Raw genomic sequence first — 24,635 nt, forward strand, 5'->3', positions numbered from 1 at the left:
TAAGGGATGAAAGGGGAAAGTTGGTGCAGTCATTAAATGTTTTCACCTTCTATTTTGTTAAACCTCCATCGATTTGCATGAAAATTGGTGAGTAGTTAGAGCATAACTCAAGAAATAAAACTGATATGGTGCCAACGTGCGCTTTTACCCTGGGGGTGGATGCCACCCCTTCTCGGGGGTGAACACTATTTTATTAAAAATAACCCCATTAATCGATAGAGGGACAAATTTTAAGCAAAATTTGTTACTTCTAATTATTAAAATAAATCAATACTTTTTGAGTTATTAAAGATCAAAGATTTGAATTTTTCGTGACATAAATGCATGATGTAAAGCGGTTTTTCGTGAATAATTCAAAAACTGTAAGTTTTATCAAAATAGTTATGATTACCAAAATTGAAGATAATAAAAAATAAACGAGATTTATTATTCGAAAAACCTTTGAGAATTAATAAAAAGTGAGTTATAGGTGATGGAATGTATATTTTTTTCGGCTAGTACCCAAATCTAAGTATTCAAGCTCAAATAACGGGAAAACGGTGCATTTTATAAAATATATTTACTCAACACTTGTCAAAGTACTCAAGAATACCTATCAAGTGAGCTCCAGATGAAGTTTATAACATCAAAGCTAAGCAAGTGATATTGGAAATAAGAGAACCCTTTCGAGTTTTTAGGAAAAAGTGAAAATTAAAACATACGCTATTTATATATTTATTTTGAAATTTGTTAACAGAATAATTTTTAAAGGAATTTCGGGAATGAAGGTATTATTATAATTTATTATCAAGTTCGTTTTATTACAATTTAAATATAACAAGTTTAAAATGCGAGCATTATTATAACGAAAACTTTGTTTTTTATGTATTTAAATTCCTAATCTGGAAAATCGTTATATGAAAAGTTGTTTAGAATTAAAAATTATGTTTAATGTGCAATTATATCCTACTATTTAAATATTGTGAGCTATAAAGGCACTTTACTGAGCGAATTTCTTGAGCGAAATTCACATTTTTTACACATCGACTAAAATCGATACAATTTTATATAATCTTATGTTTATGATTGCATCTTGGATTTTAGACCGTGCAGATATTTTTATGAAGAATAATTTTTGTTAGTAAAATTAATAATAAAAGAGTTATAAATAAAAATGATGATTGGTAGGTATCTCTAATTTGAGAAAAAAATTAAATATTTTCTTTTTATTAGGAGAATGTAGATAATAGTTACATTATTATAATAATTATTAATTATTTAATTATAATAATAACAACTATTGCATATATTAGAACACAGTTTTTAATTCCAAACAATTTTTCGTAGTAACAATAATTTACAATAGTGTGAAAAAAAAAAGGTACTTTAATCTTGAGCGAAATTCATATTTTTTAAAATACCTCCTATAATATAGATAAAATTTGCTATCTGATGATTGAATCGTAGGTTTTAGACGATGCAGAACTTTTTATGAATTATAACTTTATTTCGTAAAATTAAAAATAAAAAAGTGTCCCGTAATATATGTGTCCAACTTAAGTAGACACACTGTATATTATACAATATAATATACATAATACATAAATCATTGGGTAGACAGCACCAAAAATTTGTAACCTGCCATTTAACATTGCTTACATTAAAATTAATAAGTAATATTTATTTATTTGATATTTCAATTCTTTTACAGTTTATATGAAGTAATATATTTTTGCAATAATATGTATGTTACTAAAATATTATTTTTATATTATTTTGATATTTAATTGAATTTTTTCTATCGATATAAACTTAGTGGCGTTCTAGCCAGGGGCAGGGGGGCAGCTGCCCCCCCCTACAGTTTTTACAGTACTTTTGTACTATAATTTTCGTTAAAAAGGCACGTTATCTTGTTTATTCACCGGTTGTGTTCACTTGCCAACTTTTTTTGGTCTAGAACCGCCCCTGTATAAACTGAATATGTATGTACAGAAACTGAGGGTGTCCAATAATGGGCACATTTGACATAATATTCAAACACATTTTTCCTATATTTTATATAAATGTCTTAAAACAATTTTAAAAACTTATATAAATAATATAATATTTAAGCTCCAAATTTTTGGAGCCTAAACTTTGAAAAATGTTTGTAGCATAATGTTTAATGGTATCAACTTTTCCGGGAGCTCATTTTATACATATTTCTAAGTACTTTGACAAGTGTTCAGTAAATATATTTTATAAAATGCACCGTTTTCCCGTTATTTGAGCTTGAATACATAGATGTGGGTACTAGCCGAAAAAAAAAATATACATTCCATCACCTATAACTCACTTTTTATTAATTCTCAAAGGTTTTTAGAATAAGAAATTCTTTTATTTTTTATTATCTTCAATTTTGGTAATCGTAACTATTTTGATAAAACTAACAGTTTTTGAATTATTTACGAAAAATCGCTTTACATCATGCATTTATTTCACGAAAAATTCAAATCTTTGATCTTTAATAACTCAAAAAGTATTGATTTATTTTAATAATTAGGGGTAATAAATTTTGCTTAAAATTTGTCCCTCTACCGATTAATGGGGTTATTTTTAATAAAATAGTGTTCACCTTCGAGAAGGGGTGGCATCCACCCCCAGGGTAAAAGCTCACGTTTGCACCATATCAGTTTTATTTCTTGAGGTATACTCTAACTACTCACCAATTTTCATGTAAATCGATGGAGGTTTAACAAAATAGGAGGTGAAAACCTTGAATGACTCCGTTAACTTTCCCCTTTCATCCCTTATTGCTACTCCCTGTATCCACTGAGGTGTCAGCCTGAAAGGGGTCATAATTATCAACATACAATAGACACATTTCACATGCCAAACTCCATATTACTTATGACAATGATTTCTCGCCTCTAGCTCTTAGACTATAAGCGCCAAGACTCCACCGAGTAAAGAGATACTTTGAGCTAATAAATATGTTTCTTGCTGAACACTATTGGTCAAATTCATGACTAGCGTCTCTTCTATCATATTCATAAATTTCGAATTTAGTTATCTTTAGCGTCACTTATACTAGAACCTATATACGAAACGTTATGATCCCATTCTCCATGTTTATCCCCTTAGTATATGCGTGCATCATGCCGTAACGGATCTTGATGTGTGCTTAACCCAAATTATATTCAAATGTGTTTACTCAAATTTGTAAATTAGTGTTCTGGGGTAGTGTGTTAATTCATATCAGCATATGTATGAAATGTATCATTCCTTGAATATAGATGGAGTAATAGTTGCTATTAACTCTTGCCTGGCTATCAATGGACAAATGGATTTGTGATGTTGTGTTCCAAATGGCCGTTAAAATCTGAAGAGCAGTGTATAAACAAAGACTGCACATTGTATAAAGGGTAGTAAAATTATGGCAAATGAAAATAATAGCGTTTAAAAATTTTTAACAGGTTTACAAACATGTTTAGTCAGAAAATTTGAAATATTATATTAAAAAGGAAGTCGCCATATATATTAAAATATATGTCGATAAAAACTGGTTTATCGAAAAAGTATTAATAGGCAAAAGAGTTTTAAAAACATGGTGTTTAACTAATGGTACCACAATAAAAATTTATTTGGAATGTAGCTACACAAACATTTGGGGATTTAAGGGAATAAAATGTCCATAAAATTTTTATAGGTTGGGTTTTAACAACTCACTGTTATTTTTTTTTAAGTGTTTCTGTCATAGAAAACCACATGTCGATTTTCAATATACAATCTCTAACAGTTTTCTATACATTGGAAAAATAGGTACATATTCATTTTGTAACTTCGAAGGGCTGTAACGTTTTAGCATATAACAGCATGAGATAAGCTGTTAAGGGCACGCTCGAAATTGACAAAACGATGTATAAGGGTATGTTCCATTCAAACGATAGTTCCATAATTACCCTCATAGTATTGATGTGGTCTATGCAGGAGGATTCTGGTCTAAAACCTGCTTGATTAGTTCGAAATTTAACTTTGTTAATATTTTCAGTATGATTGTCGAGAAAATTTTATTTATAGTAGTAAGAAAGGTTATTCTCCAACTTTTACACAGTGTGAGGTTGCTCAACACCTCTCGGATTATGGGAAACAAAAGTTCGGCAGTTAAATGCGGATCAGTTTTTAGCATTTTAGCAGCAATGTGGTCGGTTCCCGGGGACTTGTTTTTTCCAAGAGATTTGATGGCTATGATTCTCTCTCCTATGGTGCTACAGCCCAAGTCGGTCCCTAGTCTCCCCCAGAACACGCCTTTAAGTATCTTTGTCCCTGGCTGATCTCCGTCAGGTATGCATCCTTAATATCTCTTTAGATTAGATAGACTACCAACTTAATATCTCTTTAGGCGGCAAGGGTAAATGAAATGGAATTAAGATGAGGGGAATAGTTAAATATCTGATTACTAAAAGCATATCAATAGATAAAATGAAATACAGAGACCAAACACATAGTTGAACATTTGAAGGTTAGGTATAAAAAATATTAGAAAGACTGTTATAAGAAACTAGGTGTGCATCAAATATAATGAGGAATATAATGATTGTAATAATTAGAATTCTTATTATTCTTACTCCATAAGAGAGATCGTCTAGAAATAAAATGTTTTAATTTTGAAGCTTCTTTGGCTTTTATGACATTACCACCACTATTTTGAGAACTGAAATGACATCGTGAACTGTAGGAAGTTAGGCATGTTCCGTATTAAAACAGATACTCACAGAGTAAACATATACAGGGTACGTTCAGTATGATGATTTAGATTTTATTTGAAAAGAGATATATAGAAGATTATAAGAGGGCGCCAACGAGTTTTTAACAAAGAAAACAGGTAAAACAAATAGAAGAATTGAAGTATTGAAACAAATGGAAGTCACTAGGAGACAAATCTGATTAATACTGTGGATGCTACAACAATTCGAACTTTAATTCACGGATTTTAGCCACATCGGTAAAATACGACACGGTGTGTTGTCCTGATGAAAAAGGATTTTTTTCTTTTGCAAACCCGGTATTTCTTTACGATTTTTTTTTCTTCAGCTGATCTAAAAGGTTACAGTAATATCCAAAATTTATTGGGTTACCAATTTGGAAGTAATCCACAAAAAATCCTCTGACATTCCAAAAACTGATGCTAAAATCTTTTTGGTTAATTTCTGCACACGAATACGTTCTGGATCCAAAAAATCAGGTTCTATCACTATTTAGCCTCTTGTTTTATTCAGCATCATGCTGATAGACCAACAAGTCTCATCCATAGTGATGAATCGATGTACAAAATCTACTTTACCTTTTCGAAATCGCTCTAAATGTTGCTGATTAACTCGCATTCGAATGTGTTTGTGTTCAATAATTGTTAGCAAATGCGGCACTCATTTTGAACAAAGCTTTTTGAAACCCAATACTTCAGCCAAAATATTGCTTGCACTGCCCAATGAGATGGCTAGGGATTCTACTAAATTATGTTCTGTCACTCGACTAGTTTCCAATATCATGTCCTGTATTTTTTCTACGATATCTGGTATTGTTGCTGTTTTTGGACGTGAATCGTATTCAAGGCTTGTACTCTCTCTCTCTCTTGTCGTTTCCCTGTTACCGAGGATCGCGATTTCTTCCAATATTCCTAACAATGTTTCTTCATTGGTCTCTATCTTCAGCTGCTCTAAGAGCTTCGCAGAATGAGTTTCCAGCTGAATTCTTTATTTGGTCGGACCATCTAGTTGACGATCGTCCTTTTGATCTTCTCCCCGGAACGTTTCAACGTACAAGGCTTGTACTACTACGTTTAAATTCAGAAACTCATCTTTCTACTGTAGTAATTGAAGGGGAAAATTTCAAACACTTCAACATCCGTTCATAGATTTTCCTAGTTTTTAAACCTTCCAAAAATAAAAATTCAATCACTACACGATCCATGATTATATCCATTGTAAAAAATATTGTGACACAACAAAAAATAGGCTAGTAGTAACGACCTACCTTATCGAACCGCAAATCTTATTGAATAAGCTCATAGCGTTACATATATGTAATGCAGAAACCTCTACAATCTTAAGCCCTAAATTCTGTAAGTGATCCTAATTTTAACTAGATAATGATGCAAGACTTTCAAGGGACACTTTCTTACTGGTTTTCAGCAGTTGGTTCGAGGATTTGATCTAACCTGTTTATTTAGTTGAGTCATAGCCACCTTTACTTTACAAGCCATGAAGTTGAAATTTGGCAACATCTATTGGTAGACCGATTCATTCTGACAGTTCTCATTTGTTTTTAAATAATTTTCACTGTATTTACAGAGAAACTGAAATATTTTACAATATTTCGTGTTCCAAATTATAAAGAACATTAAAAGGTATGTTGTTAGGATGATTTTAGTTCAATATAATATATTTTGTATATAGAAATCCGTCCACTTAAAAATTTTGTCATATTTAATGTCTTATATTTCCTAAACCTGTTGGCAGATTTAAGTGATTTTTTAAATATGTTATAGCCTAATTCTTTTACAATACTGCTGTAATAATATTGTTGCTAAACAATTAATTTTTGTGGTGTACCGGGCATTTAAAAAATACTGAAATTAAAACCCAACTATAGACTCCGGTTTTCTTAACATTCTGTTTTTTTGATTAATTCGCTTATGTTTAACAACTAGATTTGTTCTTTATCAATTCAGGGTGTTTCTAAATAAGTGCGACAAACTTTAAGTGGAAAGGAACAAAATGCAAAATTTTGACGCCTGTATTTTAAATGTAAATATTTTTTTCGAATGCTGAGAAAACTAATAAGTATTTTTGAAAAATTTAAATGCAGAATGAAAGATTACTTTATTACCGAGGGCCGAAAGTCCCTTAGAATGAATAGAAAGTTTTTTAATGACATATTTGAAACTAAAAATCACACTAAATTTTCTTAGTTTTTCACCCCTGTAACTTATTAAAATAAACATAGAAGTTTTCAGGGCCTTTCGGCCCTCGGTCCAAACGTAATATTTCATTCTGCTTTTAAATTTTTGAAAAATACTTATTAGTTTTCTTAGGATTCGAAAAAAATGAATCCCGTTTATATTCTTGTTATTGGTTTTTTTTTTATAATAAACGTTACTTACAAGGAATTACTTTTAATATTATTTTGTACAAACTTCTAATTAATAATATTTTCTTGTTCGACTCAAAAAATAATATAAATTTTACCAGAATTTGTACTTTAAAATCGTAGTTTTGAAAGCGGTAGTCCGAAAGTCAGACTACCGACGTCATCAATTGCGAGGTTGCCTTTTTCTCTTCATGGCTTGTAAAGTAAAGGTGGCTATGGTTGAGTGTTTTATGTGACGGTGTTTACTATTTATGGTAAAAATGGATCTCAAGTTTGAGTAAGTATATTTTTAATATCCTTTATATTTTGTTTAAAGTATTTTCAATTGAGAAAAAATGGATGCCTTTTCTTATAGGTCTGGATCCCGCGTATGAAAAAAAAGTTGATTAATAGCAAGCTGAAAATTTGTTAATAGCTTAAGGGTGTCTAGTTGGATAAACTTTGATATATGGGAACACTGTAACAGGGGCAGTTTTAATTGTGGAACAGGTTAAAAATTTGGAACGGTCAGAACACGAAAATGGCACATTTATTTTGTCCGACAGAACAGACATAAACTCTCCGAACAGAGATTAAACTTTCATGCAAAAATCAGACTGCTATTTATCACCTGTCATAATTCCTGTCATTTGACATATTCTACATCTTTCACTCATTAAAACGCCAATTTGGTGATAAATAGCAGTCTGATTTTTGCATGAGAGTTTAATCTCTGTTCGGAGAGTTTAAGTCTGTTCTGTCGGACAAAATACATGTGCCGTTTTCGTGGTCTGACCGTTCCAAATTTTTAACCTGTTCCACAGTTAAAACTTCCCCTGTTCCAGTGTTCCCATATATCAATGTTTGTCTGACTAGACACCCTTAAGCTAATAACAAATTTTCAGCATGCTATTAATCAACTTTTTTTTCATACGCGGGATCCAGACCTATTATTGATAATATAAATTTTTAGAAAATTTATTCTGGTTTTATAAAAAATGCCTTTAATTTTTGGTGTTACATATATGTAACGCTAGGAACATATGGGAGCAAAAATCGGAACTTTTGGAATTGTAACGTATTGTTTGTTCCAGAAAAACATTTTCTCTTCAAGAAGTACTGGATGATTGATGCCGTTGAAACTTTAGACGTAGATGCTATGTATAGGTACTGAAACCCCAGAATTGAATGTGCTTGCAGACGAGGAGTTTGGTGATGAGTAATATAATGATTTTAACAAGCTGTCCGAGAGAATTCTGTTGAACTTGTTTTACGAAGTAGTGAAAGAGCTTTCGAAATATATGATAATATTGACGAGGCTCAGCCTTCCAGATCATCAGAAAAAGCTAAAAAACTAGGGAATGGAAAGTTGAAGTTGATCGTATGGACCAGAATGTAGCTAGATACCAAGTAGGAATTTGCTCTAAAAAATGATGGTGGTGTATATTTACATTGATGCTGGATATAACTATCGACCTAATGGTCTATTTATATTGATGCTTTACATAACCGAGTATCGGTAATAGATCCTATGATCCTATGCCACAACTAGAATTTGGAATGTATCTACACCGAGAGAACAATGTCTTTTCTCCTAAAACACCGATTTCTTTGAGCAATATTTCTTAAAAGTTAACATATCCTATTAACTTAAACATACCGGTTCACATATAAAGAAACGAGTTTTTTAAACACAACTCAATAATTTCTTACAGATAATTTCTTCAATACTAAGAAATGCACTAATGGCTACATTTAATTGTCTTATCCTAAAGTTTTTATTTCTTAAATTGAAAACTACAAATATTTTGCAGTATAAGAAATATAATGTTAAGTTAATCCATATTTATATTTGTGAACAAGGAATTTTCTTGCAATCAAATAAATATTTTAAACCACAAGAAATAATTCTTCAGAAATACCCTCTGTAGTAACTGTGGTTATAAAATAAAAACTTTGTCATTAATGCCGAAATGTTACTTGCAAAGAGATTTTATTCCACAAAAGAATTGCGCAGATTAACTATTTATGATTTAGTAGTCAGTGTTTGTCAAGATGGCGTGATATGTTCATGTTCATATAGATGGATTTTTGATTTATTGGTGTTCTTTAAAAATTAACGGATATTTTGAAGGTACGTACATATATAGGTATTAAATAAAAGTAAATTGAGTAATTTAAGATGTAATAATAATATTGTTGCGTATCTGAATGGTTAAAAAAGAAACATAATAGTATCTTTATATGCTTTTTAGGTATAATGATGGACGACTCTGAAATAAAGGAGCTTATTATTCTAACTGAGAAATATGCCACAATTTAAAGCTGGGACAGAATGATATAATATACAGCTTCAGAACAATATTAAGAAAGGAGTTATTAACCAACTGCGGGGCCTTCCAAAAATGGTAGAACTTCATACACGTAAGTACCTTTTTAAAAATGTATATATACTTATGTATCAACTATAATAGGTTTCTTGAATGTATCGTCTTCTATAAAAATATACAATACAACGCTATATTAAACATGGCGGGTGCAACGCTGAGGATGTTCTCTGTTAATTTATTTGAGATAAAGGAATCAGTTAGTCTAAAAGAAATATATGTTTATGGTTAAGAAATGTTCTTGCCGAAAACCGTGAATTAGTTAATATGTATTAAATGACTTAGATGTAAACTAATAATACTTTCCCGTAACAAAATTTCTTAATGATTAGGTATGCTGTCTCTTTTAGATTATAAAAATTAAGAAAATTACATATTATTATGTCTGCTTCAATGTTTTACATTGTTTGTATTTTCCCTTTGTTTTAGCTAAACAATGTTTATTGTGTGACTTAATATTATACAGATAAATAATTAATACTTCATTAACAAAAAGAAAAAATAAACAAAGATGTGTAGGTTAAATAATGCCATGTTTGAACTAAATATGATTGATTATTATTAGTATTAATAGTTCTTATGTGGGGCCGTGTATTTGTTTTTTTTTGTATTTCCTAAATTTGTCAAAATAAATATCTATATCTTTATAAAAAAATTTTTATTAAAGTAAGTTTACTCTTTCTACATAACGATTTTGTTTTAGTGAATTGCTGATATACAAAGTGCTATTAACAAAAGAAGGAAAATTTGAGGAAGTTGGTTTTGCCTCTCCATCCTTTTATTGTTGTGTAGAAGCCAGTGGTTTAAGAGTGGAGAAAATATTTGTATGTAATAATGTTTTATATCTTGTTTTATTAATAAATAATGATTTTACCTTAACACAATGATTTATTTCGCCGTATGTAATATAACTTTATTTTCAAGAAATATTAACTTAACTCTAAATATACGTTTATCTCTGCGAAATATATTTCTTAACATTGAATACATTAATTATTAATAGTAAAATAATAATATTCCTTACTAAGAAATATTATTGCTCAGAAAGAATAGTTTTGTTATGTGTAGAAAATATATTTTTATGATTAATAAAATTAATTAATATCAAGCGTAATTTCTGTCTGATAAATGGGTTTGAAGTTTGCCAGAAAGTGATAGTTCAATCATGTTTAAGATATATTTCTTTGGCTATAGTAGAATTTATTTGAAATATTTTAGAAAATTATATCTTACATACAAAGATATATTTCTTAGGCAATATGCCAAGTCGATCTTTCTTAAATATTAATAAAGTTTCTTTATGTCAAGAATTTTTTTCTCTCGGTGTAGTAACATCGTATCTTACGAAATATGGTACCAAACCAAAAGATGCAGGCAGGAAATCTTCGTCCAAAGTAGTCGTAGATATAAGATATGATGAGACTGATCATCTCCTGACCTATATTCCTGATAATAAAAGGTAACGTTTTGCAGATGAATGCTGTAGTTGGATTGCAAGTGCAATGTGGGAGTGTGTATCAAGTGCAACATAGATTTTCATCTACAATAACTTTATTATGATTTTTCATTTATCTAGTTTTGTATTTGTTTTTTTATTTTGAAATTTATAATCGGAAATATTTTAAATATGTTTGCTCCTATATCTTCCTAGCGTTATATATATGTAACGGCAATTTTCTGAAAAATCAAAAATAATTAAGAAAAAAATATAGGTATGTATTTTGTTTTAAAACCTTCTCCTGAATACATCAAAATCCAAAAAAAATAAAACTTTCTAGATAAATTAATTTAGGACCTTAAGGGTTAATAACAGTGTTTGATTTGTTAATTGATATTAGTATAGAATTAGTAAAGAATTAGAATTAGTAATTAGAATTAGAATTAGTAAAGAATTTGTTTTACATTTTGTGTGCCATTTTTCAATAGACACTGCTTTGTATATATTATTTCAAATCATGTAACAACGACTTCGGAAAGAGGGCAAAACAAAATCAGATTTAAATGCCACAGATTAATTGCTGCAGAATCTTTTAGTTATACAAATCTTGTTCCGTCTAAGCGGTAAGTGCAAAGTTATTTCCCTAAAATTGAATTAGCCTTTACAGCCAAACCATTTATATTCTTCCTAAGGATACATATTACTTAGTCAATGTTGTGGAACTTACTTCTTTGCAAAACTTTCAATTCCGCAGCCGGAAAGATGATTAAGTCATCACGAGTTAAACCAGAAAATGTTACCGTAGACAAATTGCCGAACTCTTCCAGCTAAACTTTCAACCTGAACAAGTAAACTTTTGTACACTGATAATAAATGAGACAGACTAGTTATTGATTTACGTGGTTTCGAGAATATTAAGGAACCTAAAAGCCTAGAGAGAATTTATTAGAATTTAGTATGTACCGGGTGTCCCAATAAGAATACAATATTTCAGGAACCGTTTATAGTACAGCATTGAGAAAAAAAGAATATGTGTGTTACTTTGTAAGCACGTAAGAAGTTATACTTCTATTATATGATTTCAACGAAATCAATGTACTTTAAACAGTTTATTTATATTTTATTTAAATATTAAACTAATTTAAATACTTACTACTTCTCAAAATTTTTTATTAAAACAGTGCCAAAAATTAAAATAATAAAAGAATAAAACACACTTAAACAAACACATTGAAATCAAGTATATTCAAATGGGAAATAAGCCACAATTTTACCTAAAAATGATTTTATTAACGTTTCGACGCCCAAGTCGGGTGTCGTTGTCAAAATACAAAATAATACTAAATAAATAAAATGTTGTTGCTTAGTAAAAAATTCTTCTAATAATTTATTTAATCTGACTCATTTATATCGGCAATTCAGACACGTATTATACATTTTAAAGTAGACGACCTTAAAATGATATTGCCAATATTGATGAGTTGCGTTCCTGGGACGACTTTACTAAAAGATAGTTCATTCGATTACATGAAATCAATCCCAACTCAAGAATATCCGCCACAAAAAATCATAGCATGTGATCTGTCTTTAAAAAGACAACCAAATGCAACGGTGGCACTGAAATTCTCGCGTTAGAGATTCCATAGTAAATCACGAGGGAAAACCAGGAAAAACCTCGTGATACTATCCCGACATCGTAAGTATTTGGGTTTACATTTAGTTTAGTCTCAAAACTAAATGTCGGGATAGTATCACGAGGTTTTTCCTGGTTTTCCGCGTGATTTACTATGGAATCTCTAACGCGAGAATTTCAGTGCCACCGTTGCATTTGGTTGTCTTTTTAAAGACAGATCACATGCTATGATTTTTTGTGGCGGATATTCTTGAGTTCGGATTGATTTCATGTAATCGAATGAACTATCTTTTAGTAAAGTCGTCCCAGGAACGCAACTCATCAATATTGGCAATATCATTTTAAAGTCGTCTACTTTAAAATGTATAATACGTGTCTGAATTGCCGATATAAATGAGTCAGATTAAATAAATTATTAGAAGAATTTTTTACTAAGCAACAACATTTTATTTATTTAGTATTATTTTGTATTTTGACAACGACACCCGACTTGGGCGTCGAAACGTTAATAAAATCATTTTTTGGTAAAATTGTGGCTTATTTCCCATTTGAATATACTAGATTATAAAAATGCCACAAGAAAATAGCTTCAGAACAACATTAAACATATTGAAAATGCCACAAATGACTTCTGAACGATGTAGGAAAAATTTTTAACTAAATACGTATTTTCTGAAAAAAAAAATTTTTATAATAAATAAACTTACAATCATAAAATGTATAAAAAAATAAAAAAATTTAAGTTTCCATTGGGGTTCGAACCCGCTTATCAGCGCAGTTATTATTGAAATTCATTCACCTTAAACTTTTACCCACGGAGACCATGTGCCATCACGTGCGAAGATCAACTAACTAAACGGATTAAACTTTTGACGGTTCTGAATTTAACCAAATTATTTTGATTTTGAATTGAAATTATTTAGAATTGAATGAAATTGAAAGAAAATACAACAAAACATGAGTAAGACAACAATATATTAGGTGAATATAATTGTAATCAAATTATGTAAATCAAAGCATTACATACTATTTTGGTAGGTTCTTTTTAAAATTTCCCAATAGGTAGGTACCTATGAAATTTTTTATTAGGATACTGAAACATTTACAATTATTACGTACCTGTCGCTTTTACAAACTATTTAAAAAGTCACTAGAATATTACTCGACTTTTTGATTCTTTAGTTTTGTATGAGATCGTCCCGCTTGATTGATGTTATCTACAGGTCTCTATGCCACTCTACGCCTTCGAGATAATCGGTTTATATAAGTAATTTTGTGATTGAAAACCGCAGTCACAGAATAAAACTCCACTTCTCTGTTTGATGGGCTTCCACACCTGGCATCTTTTCTATGTTAATAAGTCCAAAAATTTATACAAAAACTATTTAAAAAGGCAGTATAACTATTAACTAACTTTTGTCTGTTGTTTCTCTTCTCACAAATTTTATAACACAACAGCCATAACCACAAAAATAGACCACATCAAACCACAGCTATGCTACATCCGCCATATTGGATAATTTTTGACATGTCATTTGAACACCCAATCAGAGCAAAGGTATAATGCGCGTGCGTCCGGCACTAAGGATTTTTATGTTAAATTCACTCCCATCGCGCCTAAAGAAGTATAACTTTAAAAAATATAACAAAAGTTGCCTCGGGAAAAGCCTGGAAATTATTTTCATAATTGTGGGTCTACCACTAGAGGGCGCAATTGAATATCAAGAATTAAAAAATCTAAATTTTACAAAATTTTCCTAATCAAGGGGCACTGGAAATTCGATCATCGCATTCTTCATAAAATTTTGCTCATATTTGATTTTACATGTTTAAGTCTACCTTTGCAAATAAGAGGTAGGGGTGAGTGGGGAACCTTGTCATGAAAAAATGGCTGTAAGTCCGGTTTTGCTAAATCGAATTTTGCAAATTTGGTCTTGTTGAAAACATATCTCTTTCGTTAATCTAATAGTTACAATTTCGAAATAGCCTAATAAGTAATATGCCAGCTACGAGGCGTTATTGAATTTTTTTCAGAAATCTAGTTTTCGTTGGGAAGTATTAAATAGAAGTATGCATTTTTAATCCTGTATTATAAAATTAGATTAAATTAGCAATGGAGTAGCGAAAACCGCATGTCGATACGTTTTTTCTATCTGTAGGGGAAGGGAGGGCAAGATGGAAGGCTTAACTTTATGATGTGTAAAAAAATAAAACAACGTAATACAAAACTTTCATTTTAATCATTCTTTAAAGAGACCTTATACAGTTACAAAAGTCAGCCATTAAATATTATTAATAATAAGTAGAATTTTTTTTATGAGTAATTAAAAAATAATGTCAAAAATTCCATCTTGCCCTTACCCTGAGGGCAGGATGGAAAGCTTGTTCGGGCAAGATGGAATGTAGAGGAAAGCACTACATTTTACAGTTTACACACATAAAACTGCCATCTTCTGTATCGGTACACAATTCATGTGTCCAACCATTAAATACAGGACATTGTACCCAGTCCTCTGTGGGTGGTTCCACATAACGTTCACCACATACACAGAACACATCATTTTGTGAAGACTGTTCTAAATGTTGTACAATATTTTTAACTTTTTCTGTTTTTGTCCCTTTTCCTTTACCTTTTCTTTTATTCTCGCAGGTTCCTATTTCCTTGCTGTTATTTTTGCCTAACTATTATCTTCCAACTTGCCCTAAGTTGCAATTTTCCATCTTGCCCATATGCCCCTTTCCAATAAAAATATCAATATTTTAAAAATGCTTTATTATTTCTCTTATTTAAATATCAATTCAGATAACCTGTACCTAGTAGATACTTTGTATAAATGCATAATAATAATATTATACACCTTGTTTAAATAATCGGATCACAAAAATTCAATAATTGCGTAATATTTAACTGCAAAAATAAGAAGGAAGCGTGTACACTCATTAGCTGACCTGAACTGATTGAGCCGTCGTTTGTAAATGGAAGAGGTTCGCCTGCATCTGTGTGAGTGTGGATCCGGGCGCTTTATTGCGCAGTTCGGGTTTTATAGGTAATTTCCATCTTGCCCTATCCTTCCATCTTACCCTCCTTTCCCCTAAATATTTTTTTTAATTACATGAATATTATGTTCTAGATAAAAGTGCATATTTTTGGGTAAAATACTGCACATTTATGCGCATATTTCATACCTTTTTATTTACATATTTGCCTAAGCCTACTTATGTCTTTCCTCAATGTGTATATACCTAATCTATCTGAGGCCTATCTTTGAATCGTTTATAAAATACCCTGATATTCCCCTGGGCGAGAAGATTGTAATCCCTGTGCAAAATAGTTTTATTCTTGTCTTTTTTTTTATAAAATTTGTGTCAGGCTGCATGGGTTTTACCTTAAGACAAAAAAGGTTATTTAATTACTTATTTCATTGTTTGTTATTATCTCTAAAAATTTTCACATTAGCAACTGTTTTATAAAATATAACTCTTATTTTAAGGTTATCTCTCCTAGCATATTACAATGTGAGATACTATTGATTGAATTTTTTAAACTAACATCAACACTAACAGAACGTATAATTAATTTTAATAATTTTAGTAGGTATTGAAAATAAATATAAATATTTAATTACTTACGAATACGAATACTTCGAGTTATATTAATTTTTAAATTTAATAAATTGCTTTTGAAAACAATTTCCGGCATGGAATGAAAAACAATAGCATGTACTTAATTTTAATTTTAAAATGAGTAAGTAATTTTGTAATGAAAATTTTTATTATTTACCAAATTTCACGTATTTATAATAAAAACATTTTCAGAATTATTCTCGTGTTATTATTGTCGTAAAAAGAATTGTATTCTTAATCTACCATGACTACAAATTACTCATATAAATATCACGATTATTGCTGCTAAATAACTTGTTTTCGACGGTACTGATAACAGTAACCAATCAAATGATTTATAGATAGTAAGTAAGTAAAAGAAAACCTCCTTCTTTACAGATAACTAATTAAAATGTTCATACGGTAGAGTGGGTGGATCAAATACACACATTTCAGTACCGCCTGTATTATTGAATTTGAAGTGGGCTTTATTGTACTGTGAGTTTAAATTTTGCTCTTTCTTCTCTTCGTTTTCTTGTATGTATTCAATAAAAAAAGCAAAACTTGGTAACACTTTGGAATCACATTTATGTATAGTGTTATTGAATTTCCGTCGATATTTATGTTAAAGTTGATTAAAAGCGCAGAGTGTATCTCACAGAGATTTAAATTGCTAGGGCCATCACTTTGGGCAGCCGGCAGCCAAAGTCCAAAAATTGAATTTTTTAAGTTTTTTGGGTTATGAAAATTATTCTCTGAAATCTTCTCTTTCCAACGATATATAACACATTATAGTATAAAATATCCATGGTTACAAAACTATTTGTTTCCTGAAGCTCTGCACTCAACTTAACGTGTACCGGTAGCTTTATAGTGTTTTATGTTTTTGCGATTTCCCGAATACTACGTTTTTAGCTTTTGATGTCAGATATCTCTGGTTTCTTAGATGATAGAAGGTCAAAATTTTTACAGTAATTGTAGCTAGATAATATCTAGTTCCATGTAAATTTTTATTGAAAAATGTACAAAAACAAGTAAAATAAAAAATAAAACATAACCTTTTTGGGTTTTTTTTTTGTAAGAGTATTTTAAAATTTTTTTAAATTAACGTTTCTTTCGCTCTAACTTTACAAAAATCTACGCGATACTAAACAATATAATATGTAGTTTCAAAATAAAACAAAAATTAGGTCTCTAAGTGCTTTGGTTACAGAGCTATATGACTATGATATAATGTTAACATTGTCGTTAAATGGGACTTTGGGTGCCCTATTCAAGAAGGTTAGTTAAGACGCCGTATTACAACAGAAATGTTAAGTTAGTCGTGCTGCGGTAAATAGACCCTGGACCAGACATAACATGAAATATATGGAGTTTTAGGAGAGTTCGACTTTTACAACTAAGTGCCGTCAGAGATCATCGAAGTACTGCTCGAATGCTGGAAAATGAGTTGAAGAAGCTACGGGTACTAGAATAATTACTCAAACTGTACGTAATCGGCTTCACGAACATGGGTTGAATGCAATAAGACCAGCTAGAATACCCCTTTTGACCAATGCATATTGTAGAGCCGGTCGCTTGTTTGCAGAAGAACACATGAATTGGACCAAGGCACAATGGAGTAACGTAAGCCCAGATATCTTTTAAACCAGGGTTGTCCAACTGGCGGCCCGCGGGCCGCATCCGGCCCGCGAGGCTATTTGTTGTGGCCCACGTAAGATTTTCGAAAAGCATATATTTTCTTTAAATGCTGCCACTGTGAAAAAAGATTTTTTAATTGATATTTTATGGTTTAGCAGTGTTTTTACATCACAAGTACTGTACCGCGTGCCGCTTCGCGGACATGTAACGAACACAATCGTCCTCCACTACTATGAGAACTGCACTGATTACTGCGCATCACAGTTCACGCAGGCCACACCTCCCACTGCTTACCATCTGTAGCCAGCCGCCATCGTGCCAGTGTGCTACTGACACAGTCGGCTAATCTATTACGTTGCTAGTGAACAGTGAACTTGATTAATTCTTTGTCTTGATTCCTCTTATACAATAATGAGTGTAAAACCAGTAAAACGGAAAATTGATAGTGAGAACAGAATTTACAAAGAAAGTTGGGAGAGTGATTACTTGATTGCTAACAATAATGGAAAGTTGCAGTGCTTAGTGTGCATGAATGTCGTTTCAGTGCCTAAAGAATATAATGTGAGAAGACATTACACAACACTGCATGAAAATAAGTATGCTACGTACACAAATGAAAGTCGGCGTGCCCTAGTTGCAGATTTGAAGAAAAAGCTTAAACAGCAAACTGGTATGTTCAGTAAAATATTACACTCTCAAACGCATTCTTTGCATGCATCTTATGCCGTGTCGCTTGTGCTGGCAAAGGCAAAAAAACCTTTCACTGATGGCAATTTGATAAAAAAATGTGCTGTTGAAATGGCCAAAGTTTTCGGTGATTCTAAAATGACGGAGAAATTTAAATCAGTGCCACTTTCACATCAAACCATACAAAGAAGGATTGTTGCTATGGGTGAGCAAGTAGAAAAATCTATGCTTAGCCTGGTTAAGAAAAGTTCATATTTCTCACTTTGTTTGGATGAAAGCACTGATCAAACCGATGTTAGTCAGCTGTTAATATTTGTGCGCACTACTTTTGATGATTTTACCAGTAAAGAGGAGTTATTTGATATTTGTCCTCTTTATGGAACAACAAAAGGAAAAGACATCTATGAGGCTGTGAAGAAAACAGTTGACAGAATTGGAGGCTTTGATAAATGTTCAGCCATAGCAACAGACGGGGCCCCATCAATGACAGGTAAAAAAATTGGATTAGTGGGTCTGCTTCGAGAGAATGGTGTCACTTGCCCCATTGTATTATACATCAGGGAGCTTTATGTGGAAAATCAGTCAAGGAAGATCAAGTTTTCCAAACCGTGATTAAGATTATAAATATGATTAGAGGTGGAAATCGATCTCTTTTACACAGGCAACTTAAGCAGTTTTTAGTGGAAACACAGGCTGAGTATGGAGACTTGCTAATGTACAACCATGTAAGGTGGCTGAGTGCAGGAAAGTGCATGGAACGATTTTTTGCCATAAGAAAGGAAATCCCTGCATTCCTCAACAAATACGTTTCATCTGACACAACTGAACTGGAAGAAAAGTTTAAGGATCCAGAATTCTTAAGACAGTTAGCTTTTATAACAGATCTGACTAATCATCTTAACATGTTAAACTTGAGTCTTCAAGGAAGAAACCAGACGGTTTCACATTTGATCGGAACGATAAACGGATTCCGGAATAAGCTTAACGTGTTTAAACGTGCTGTGGAAAAGTACAACCTGACCCACTTCCCTAGCTCTCTGCAAATAGCAGAAGAATTCAACGGTGAGGAAAATATTGAGTTTTCATCCTGCATTTCACAAATTGAACAAGTTATTGATGAATTCAATACAAGATTTGAAGAAATTGAAAGTCTCAAAAGCAGTGTACTACTTTATAATAACCCTCTTGGAGCAACCATTGATGATCAACCACCCAACTTACAGCTTGAGTTATGTGATCTTCAAGCAGACATGTTCCTAATCACCAGACAAGAAAAGGGACCTGAATTTTTCAAATTACTGTCAAAGGAGAAATTCCCAAAGCTGCGAGATTTTGGACTGAAAATGACGTCAATGTTCGGAAGCACATGTGAAAGTGCCTTTTCCTCCATGAAATACATAAAAAACAAAAACAGAAGCAACCTTACCAATTCTTCCTTACGTCATCTTATGAGACTGTCTACAACTGAACTGGAGGTGGACATTTCTTCATTGGTGGATGAAGCCGATCGACCACAGTCCTCACACTAATTGGATACACCTTTTTCGTTGCTTTTGCAATGTTTGTTTTGATTATTGAAAAGTGTTATCAATAAATTTTCCGTTTATAAAAAAATATAGTTGTTGAGCAATAAAAGAAATAATACTCTTTTTTGTTTTAAATATTTTTATACCTCACTTTATTTTGTTATTACTTATAACAAAATTATTATATGGCCCGCGACAACATCAAAGGTTTTAGTTTTGGCCCTTGAGGCATTGCAAGTTGGACACCCCTGTTTTAAACCATGTTGATGGACATGTTAGAGTCTGGAGAACATCGGGAGAGCGTTTTTCGGAATCCAAAATTCAAGAAATCCAAGCTTTTGTCAGTGGCCTAGCTAGTCTCACAAAGGCTCCCTATCAAAGTTTGACGCGGGGCCCTTTTTCATGACTGTTTCCATGATGGGATAGTACTAAAATGTTTTCAACTAAATCAGCAAAATGCTTGTATAGAATAGAATAGAAATATACTTTATTGTCACTTAAAATATTACAATTTTATGGACAAAGCTTATACAAATTGTAGGAAAAATGAACAAATACAGTTTACTGAAATTACATAAATCGTCAATATTACAAAATAAAACAAAAACAATATATTGCAAAATTAAAATAGATTGCGAATTTAATAATACAACCTTATAGGCAAGCGGCAGCAACCCCTCAAATTACGTTATTCCGACCACGAAAATAAACTTTAAGGTGGATGACAAATTTTGGTGATTTTTTATGTTTTCAAGGTCGCTGAATATGAATATGAAGTTTATTCAAATTTTATGCAAAAATGCGAAAAATAAATTTTGATGATTTTTCAACTTTACCTCGCTGTATCTTTGGTGACTGTAAATATTTCCTTTTGAAAATTTTACTGTCATTTCTGGAGTATTTAGATAACAAAGAGCTTTGTCCAAAATGCTTAAACAAATTAAAAGAGGAGTTGTTAATTTTTAAATATTTCGTCGTCATATTTCGTTAGTTTCATGTTTACTTAAAAAAGTTGAGTGACAAACTTTTTAATTTATAATTTTAACCAACACATCAATAAAATATTATTCATAAAGAAGATTTATGGAAAACTTTAAGACAAAATATGCAATACAAAAGAAGTTATGTGCCTTTATAGACGAGTGACACACCCAAAAAAAATGCTTATTTCTCGAGATACTGTGTGGTGTGATGACCACGGTGTGGTGAATGGCTAATTTTGGTCATACTGTATGTTTTTGATAGTGATAAAAACGAAAATTAGGTTTGTTTTGAATTCTACGGGGGGGAGGACATTTGCAAAATCGCAATTATACCCTAAAAATAAAAAAAATGAAATCACATTTTTTGCGTTTAATTCGCTCCAACTTTGTTCCTTTTTAGTACTTTTTTCTAAAAAGTGTATAGTACATATTTCTTACCTTTCTAAAGACAACGGTACCTGTTTCATTCTTTCTTTCTTATTATAATAAAAGGCATGAATTGCTTAAAGTAATATGTTCAGATTCCTGAATTGCAAAGTTGAATCGCAAAAGTTGAGTGACAAAATGTGCGATTTAACTTTTTAATCAAGTTTATGTTAAAATATAGGGTACAAAGGATAAAATGTTTTATAGAAAAAAACTGGCGCAACTTTTAATTTTAAGAAAAACGTGATTAATTTTTTTTTATTTAGTGTAAAATTGCAATTTTGGCAATGTTTCCCAATCTAAAATTCAAAATAATCCTCATTTTCATTTTCAGCACCAACAAAAACATTAAGTAAGACCAAAATTAGCCATTCACCATACCGTGGTCAGTATCTCGAGAAATAAGCGTTTCTTTTGGGGAGTGCCACTAGTCTATAAACTCACATAACTTTTTTCCTATTGCATATTTTGACTTGAAATTTTCCACAAAACTTCTTCAGGAATTATGTTTTATTGCTGTGTTGTTAAAATTAAAAACTCAAAAAATTGTCACTCAACTTTTTTAAGTAATCTTGAAACTAACGAAATCTGACGACAAAAAGTTTAAAAATTAACAACTCCTCCTTTAATTTTTTTAAACATTTTGGATAGAGCTCGTTGTTATCTAAATACTTCATAGACGACACAGTAGAATTTTCAAAAGGAAATATTTACAGCGACGAAAGATATAGCGAGGTAAATATGAAAAATCATCACCACTAAAATGGAAAATTTGACTTCAGTTTTAGGACCTAATCTTCACAATCCAATAGGCCCCATGATGCTTTAGTAAATGCAAATTTATCATCCAGTGCTCCCCTATTAAAGGTTGCCATAAGAGAATAGCTTTATAACAATTTAAAATGCTTTATGTTATTTTTCGAACATAGTTTATTTAAGACTTTTAAAAAAATATGTTTTATTTGAACATCGTCAAGTTTTACAAACATAATTTCGGAATAAACTGCATTATTCTATAAAGTTTGTTAGGAGTAGTTCGAAAACTCGGGCTTAACTCTGTTTAGACGAAACTAAGTTTTGTAGCCAGACGGAACCTGAGAAAGCAGACATACGAAATTGGATTTGAATATTTGTTGGAACAAAATACCTGAAAATGTCGTTTTTTATACAAGGTACGTAATCTAATATTAAAAAAACTATTTTTTTGTTACGACGAAAGGTAAAACGTAAAAGCGATACTAATATAATACTGATCAAAACTAAAAAGGTGTCAGTTATAGGTAGGTAAAGATGTTGGTAATTTTGAATAAGTTCTATTTATAATTACATTATCTTTATTTATTTACATCTAAGACTTTTCGCTATAAATACATATAGCAAACTTTTTTTTGAACTGGAAATTTTTTGTGCAAAAACAATACAAAATGATAATAAGTACCTATATGTCACGAAATTTGTTGTACATCTATTTTTAACAATCGTATCAAAGTGTCAAGCGAAATTAGTGTTCTGTGACCAACACACCGTTGCCATATCTTCAATATTTCATACTATCACATTACACACAGTTACATTTTTAAAAACAGTTTTGAAATAACAAAAAAGAAACGTTTGAAAAGTAAACAATAAAATATAAGTGTGAATATTGGAAACAAAAACCTCAAAAGATGATAAACGGTTTTAAATCAAAGTTAATTAAAATTCTTATAAAAAAGAACATAAACTGATAAATAAACGAGATAAATGAGGATAAAATGTATGATGTAAGATATTATTAATAATTATACAATCTTAAGATTTGATTCCAGCTAAAATAATTTATAAACAACTTTTCCCAAAACAGCGTCTTTTCTATAATTATTTTCTTTTCTATAAGCGTGGATTGATACAAATACAAGTAAACTGGTGTAATATATTTATCAATCAACACTATAAGGGCCGGTTGTTCGAACGCTAATCAAGAAGTTGATTATAAGCAATCATTTATTGTAATCAATTTTCTTGATGGGAATCAAATCGCGACATGAAAAATACATGTATAACACTAATCAGTTATTGATTGTAGGTAAAACAGTAATTAAAATATAGCCGCAGCTCTTAAATTCTTAAAAATTGCTTATTATTATTATTGATTTGTAAGTAAAAACAAGAAATTAACATCAGAAAGAGTTTAATTATGTTTTGTTTTAAATTAAAACCAAAATAATAAAATAAATCAGTCAACATAACCTCAAAATGCGACATCTGTCAGAAGTACGCTTAATCAAATATAATTGTAATTAAATATTTGATAATGATCAGTTTTGATTAGCGTTCGAACAGCCGGCCCTTAGTCTCTCTTTATATTTTAAACGTTCTTGTACAATCTATTCTTGTACATTATGCCATTGATTCGAATTGTACCAGAAATAAACAAAAAACGTTTGCCAACACTGTGACTGGCAAACATTCAGAATCTGAATTTCGGATGCCAAATTAATTTTAAGGTTAGGTTTAATGGATACTCGTACATGTCTAAATTAAATATACAATTCCCTAAGTAAATACCACCACAGACTAAAAATTAGGCAGATACAAAAAATAAAAGAACTATAAATAATGATAAATAGGTAGTGATAAATTATTTTTAGTAGATATAAAATATAAACGTCAAAACAAAATACAATGCGCTTGCGTCAAACACAATTCCGCTTATCGAAATCTAATTTCGACAGGGTAAATGGTGTCGAAGTAATTTCTATTCACTATTCCGATTGTAAAGATTCCGAGGGGGTTATGGAATACCGATTTTGACTATTTCTATTCGACTTGGCCACTTCTATTCGATTATCCTTACTTCTATAATCGAAATGAGTTACAGAATATATGACAAAGCCGGCATTTCCAAAGGCATTTTCTTTTTTAAGAATACGTAAAATTTGGTTGCAATTACACAAACAATTTTACATTTCGTCAACTTATCACTTATCTATAATTTATGTATGGTGACAGTATGCTGCCATACTGTCATTATGTGAACAAGTAAAACCATAATATAATATTCTTAGATATTCTTCCACTCTGCCTTAGTAAATAAACATAACCACAAACAACAATTAATAAAAACTCTTCATCAGACAAGAAGTAATGCAGATTGACATAATAAGATGGAGTTTAGCATAGCAGAGAAAGCTGGAAAATAGTAAACCAATAAATTATTTTCCGAATGCACATTTGGCATTGAAA

General features: G+C 31.0%; 1 protein-coding gene across 1 annotated transcript; it reads left to right on the forward strand.

The window, feature by feature from the left end:
- Nucleotides 1-19,377: 19,377 nt before the first annotated feature.
- Nucleotides 19,378-20,004, forward strand: LOC126883827 (general transcription factor II-I repeat domain-containing protein 2A-like). The gene has a single exon (XM_050649498.1). It carries the CDS (start codon nucleotides 19,378-19,380, stop codon nucleotides 20,002-20,004), a length of 627 nt encoding a protein of 208 aa, XP_050505455.1.
- The last annotated feature ends 4,631 nt before the right edge of the window (nucleotides 20,005-24,635 follow it).

Source organism: Diabrotica virgifera, chromosome 4, assembly GCF_917563875.1.
Source record: "Diabrotica virgifera virgifera chromosome 4, PGI_DIABVI_V3a".
In the NCBI taxonomy this organism is placed as follows: domain Eukaryota; kingdom Metazoa; phylum Arthropoda; class Insecta; order Coleoptera; family Chrysomelidae; genus Diabrotica; species Diabrotica virgifera.

Excerpts from the sequence above, each read along its gene's own strand:
- LOC126883827 (XM_050649498.1), top strand. The coding sequence starts at position 19,378 with ATGTTAAACTTGAGTCTTCAAGGAAGAAACCAGACGGTTTCACATTTG.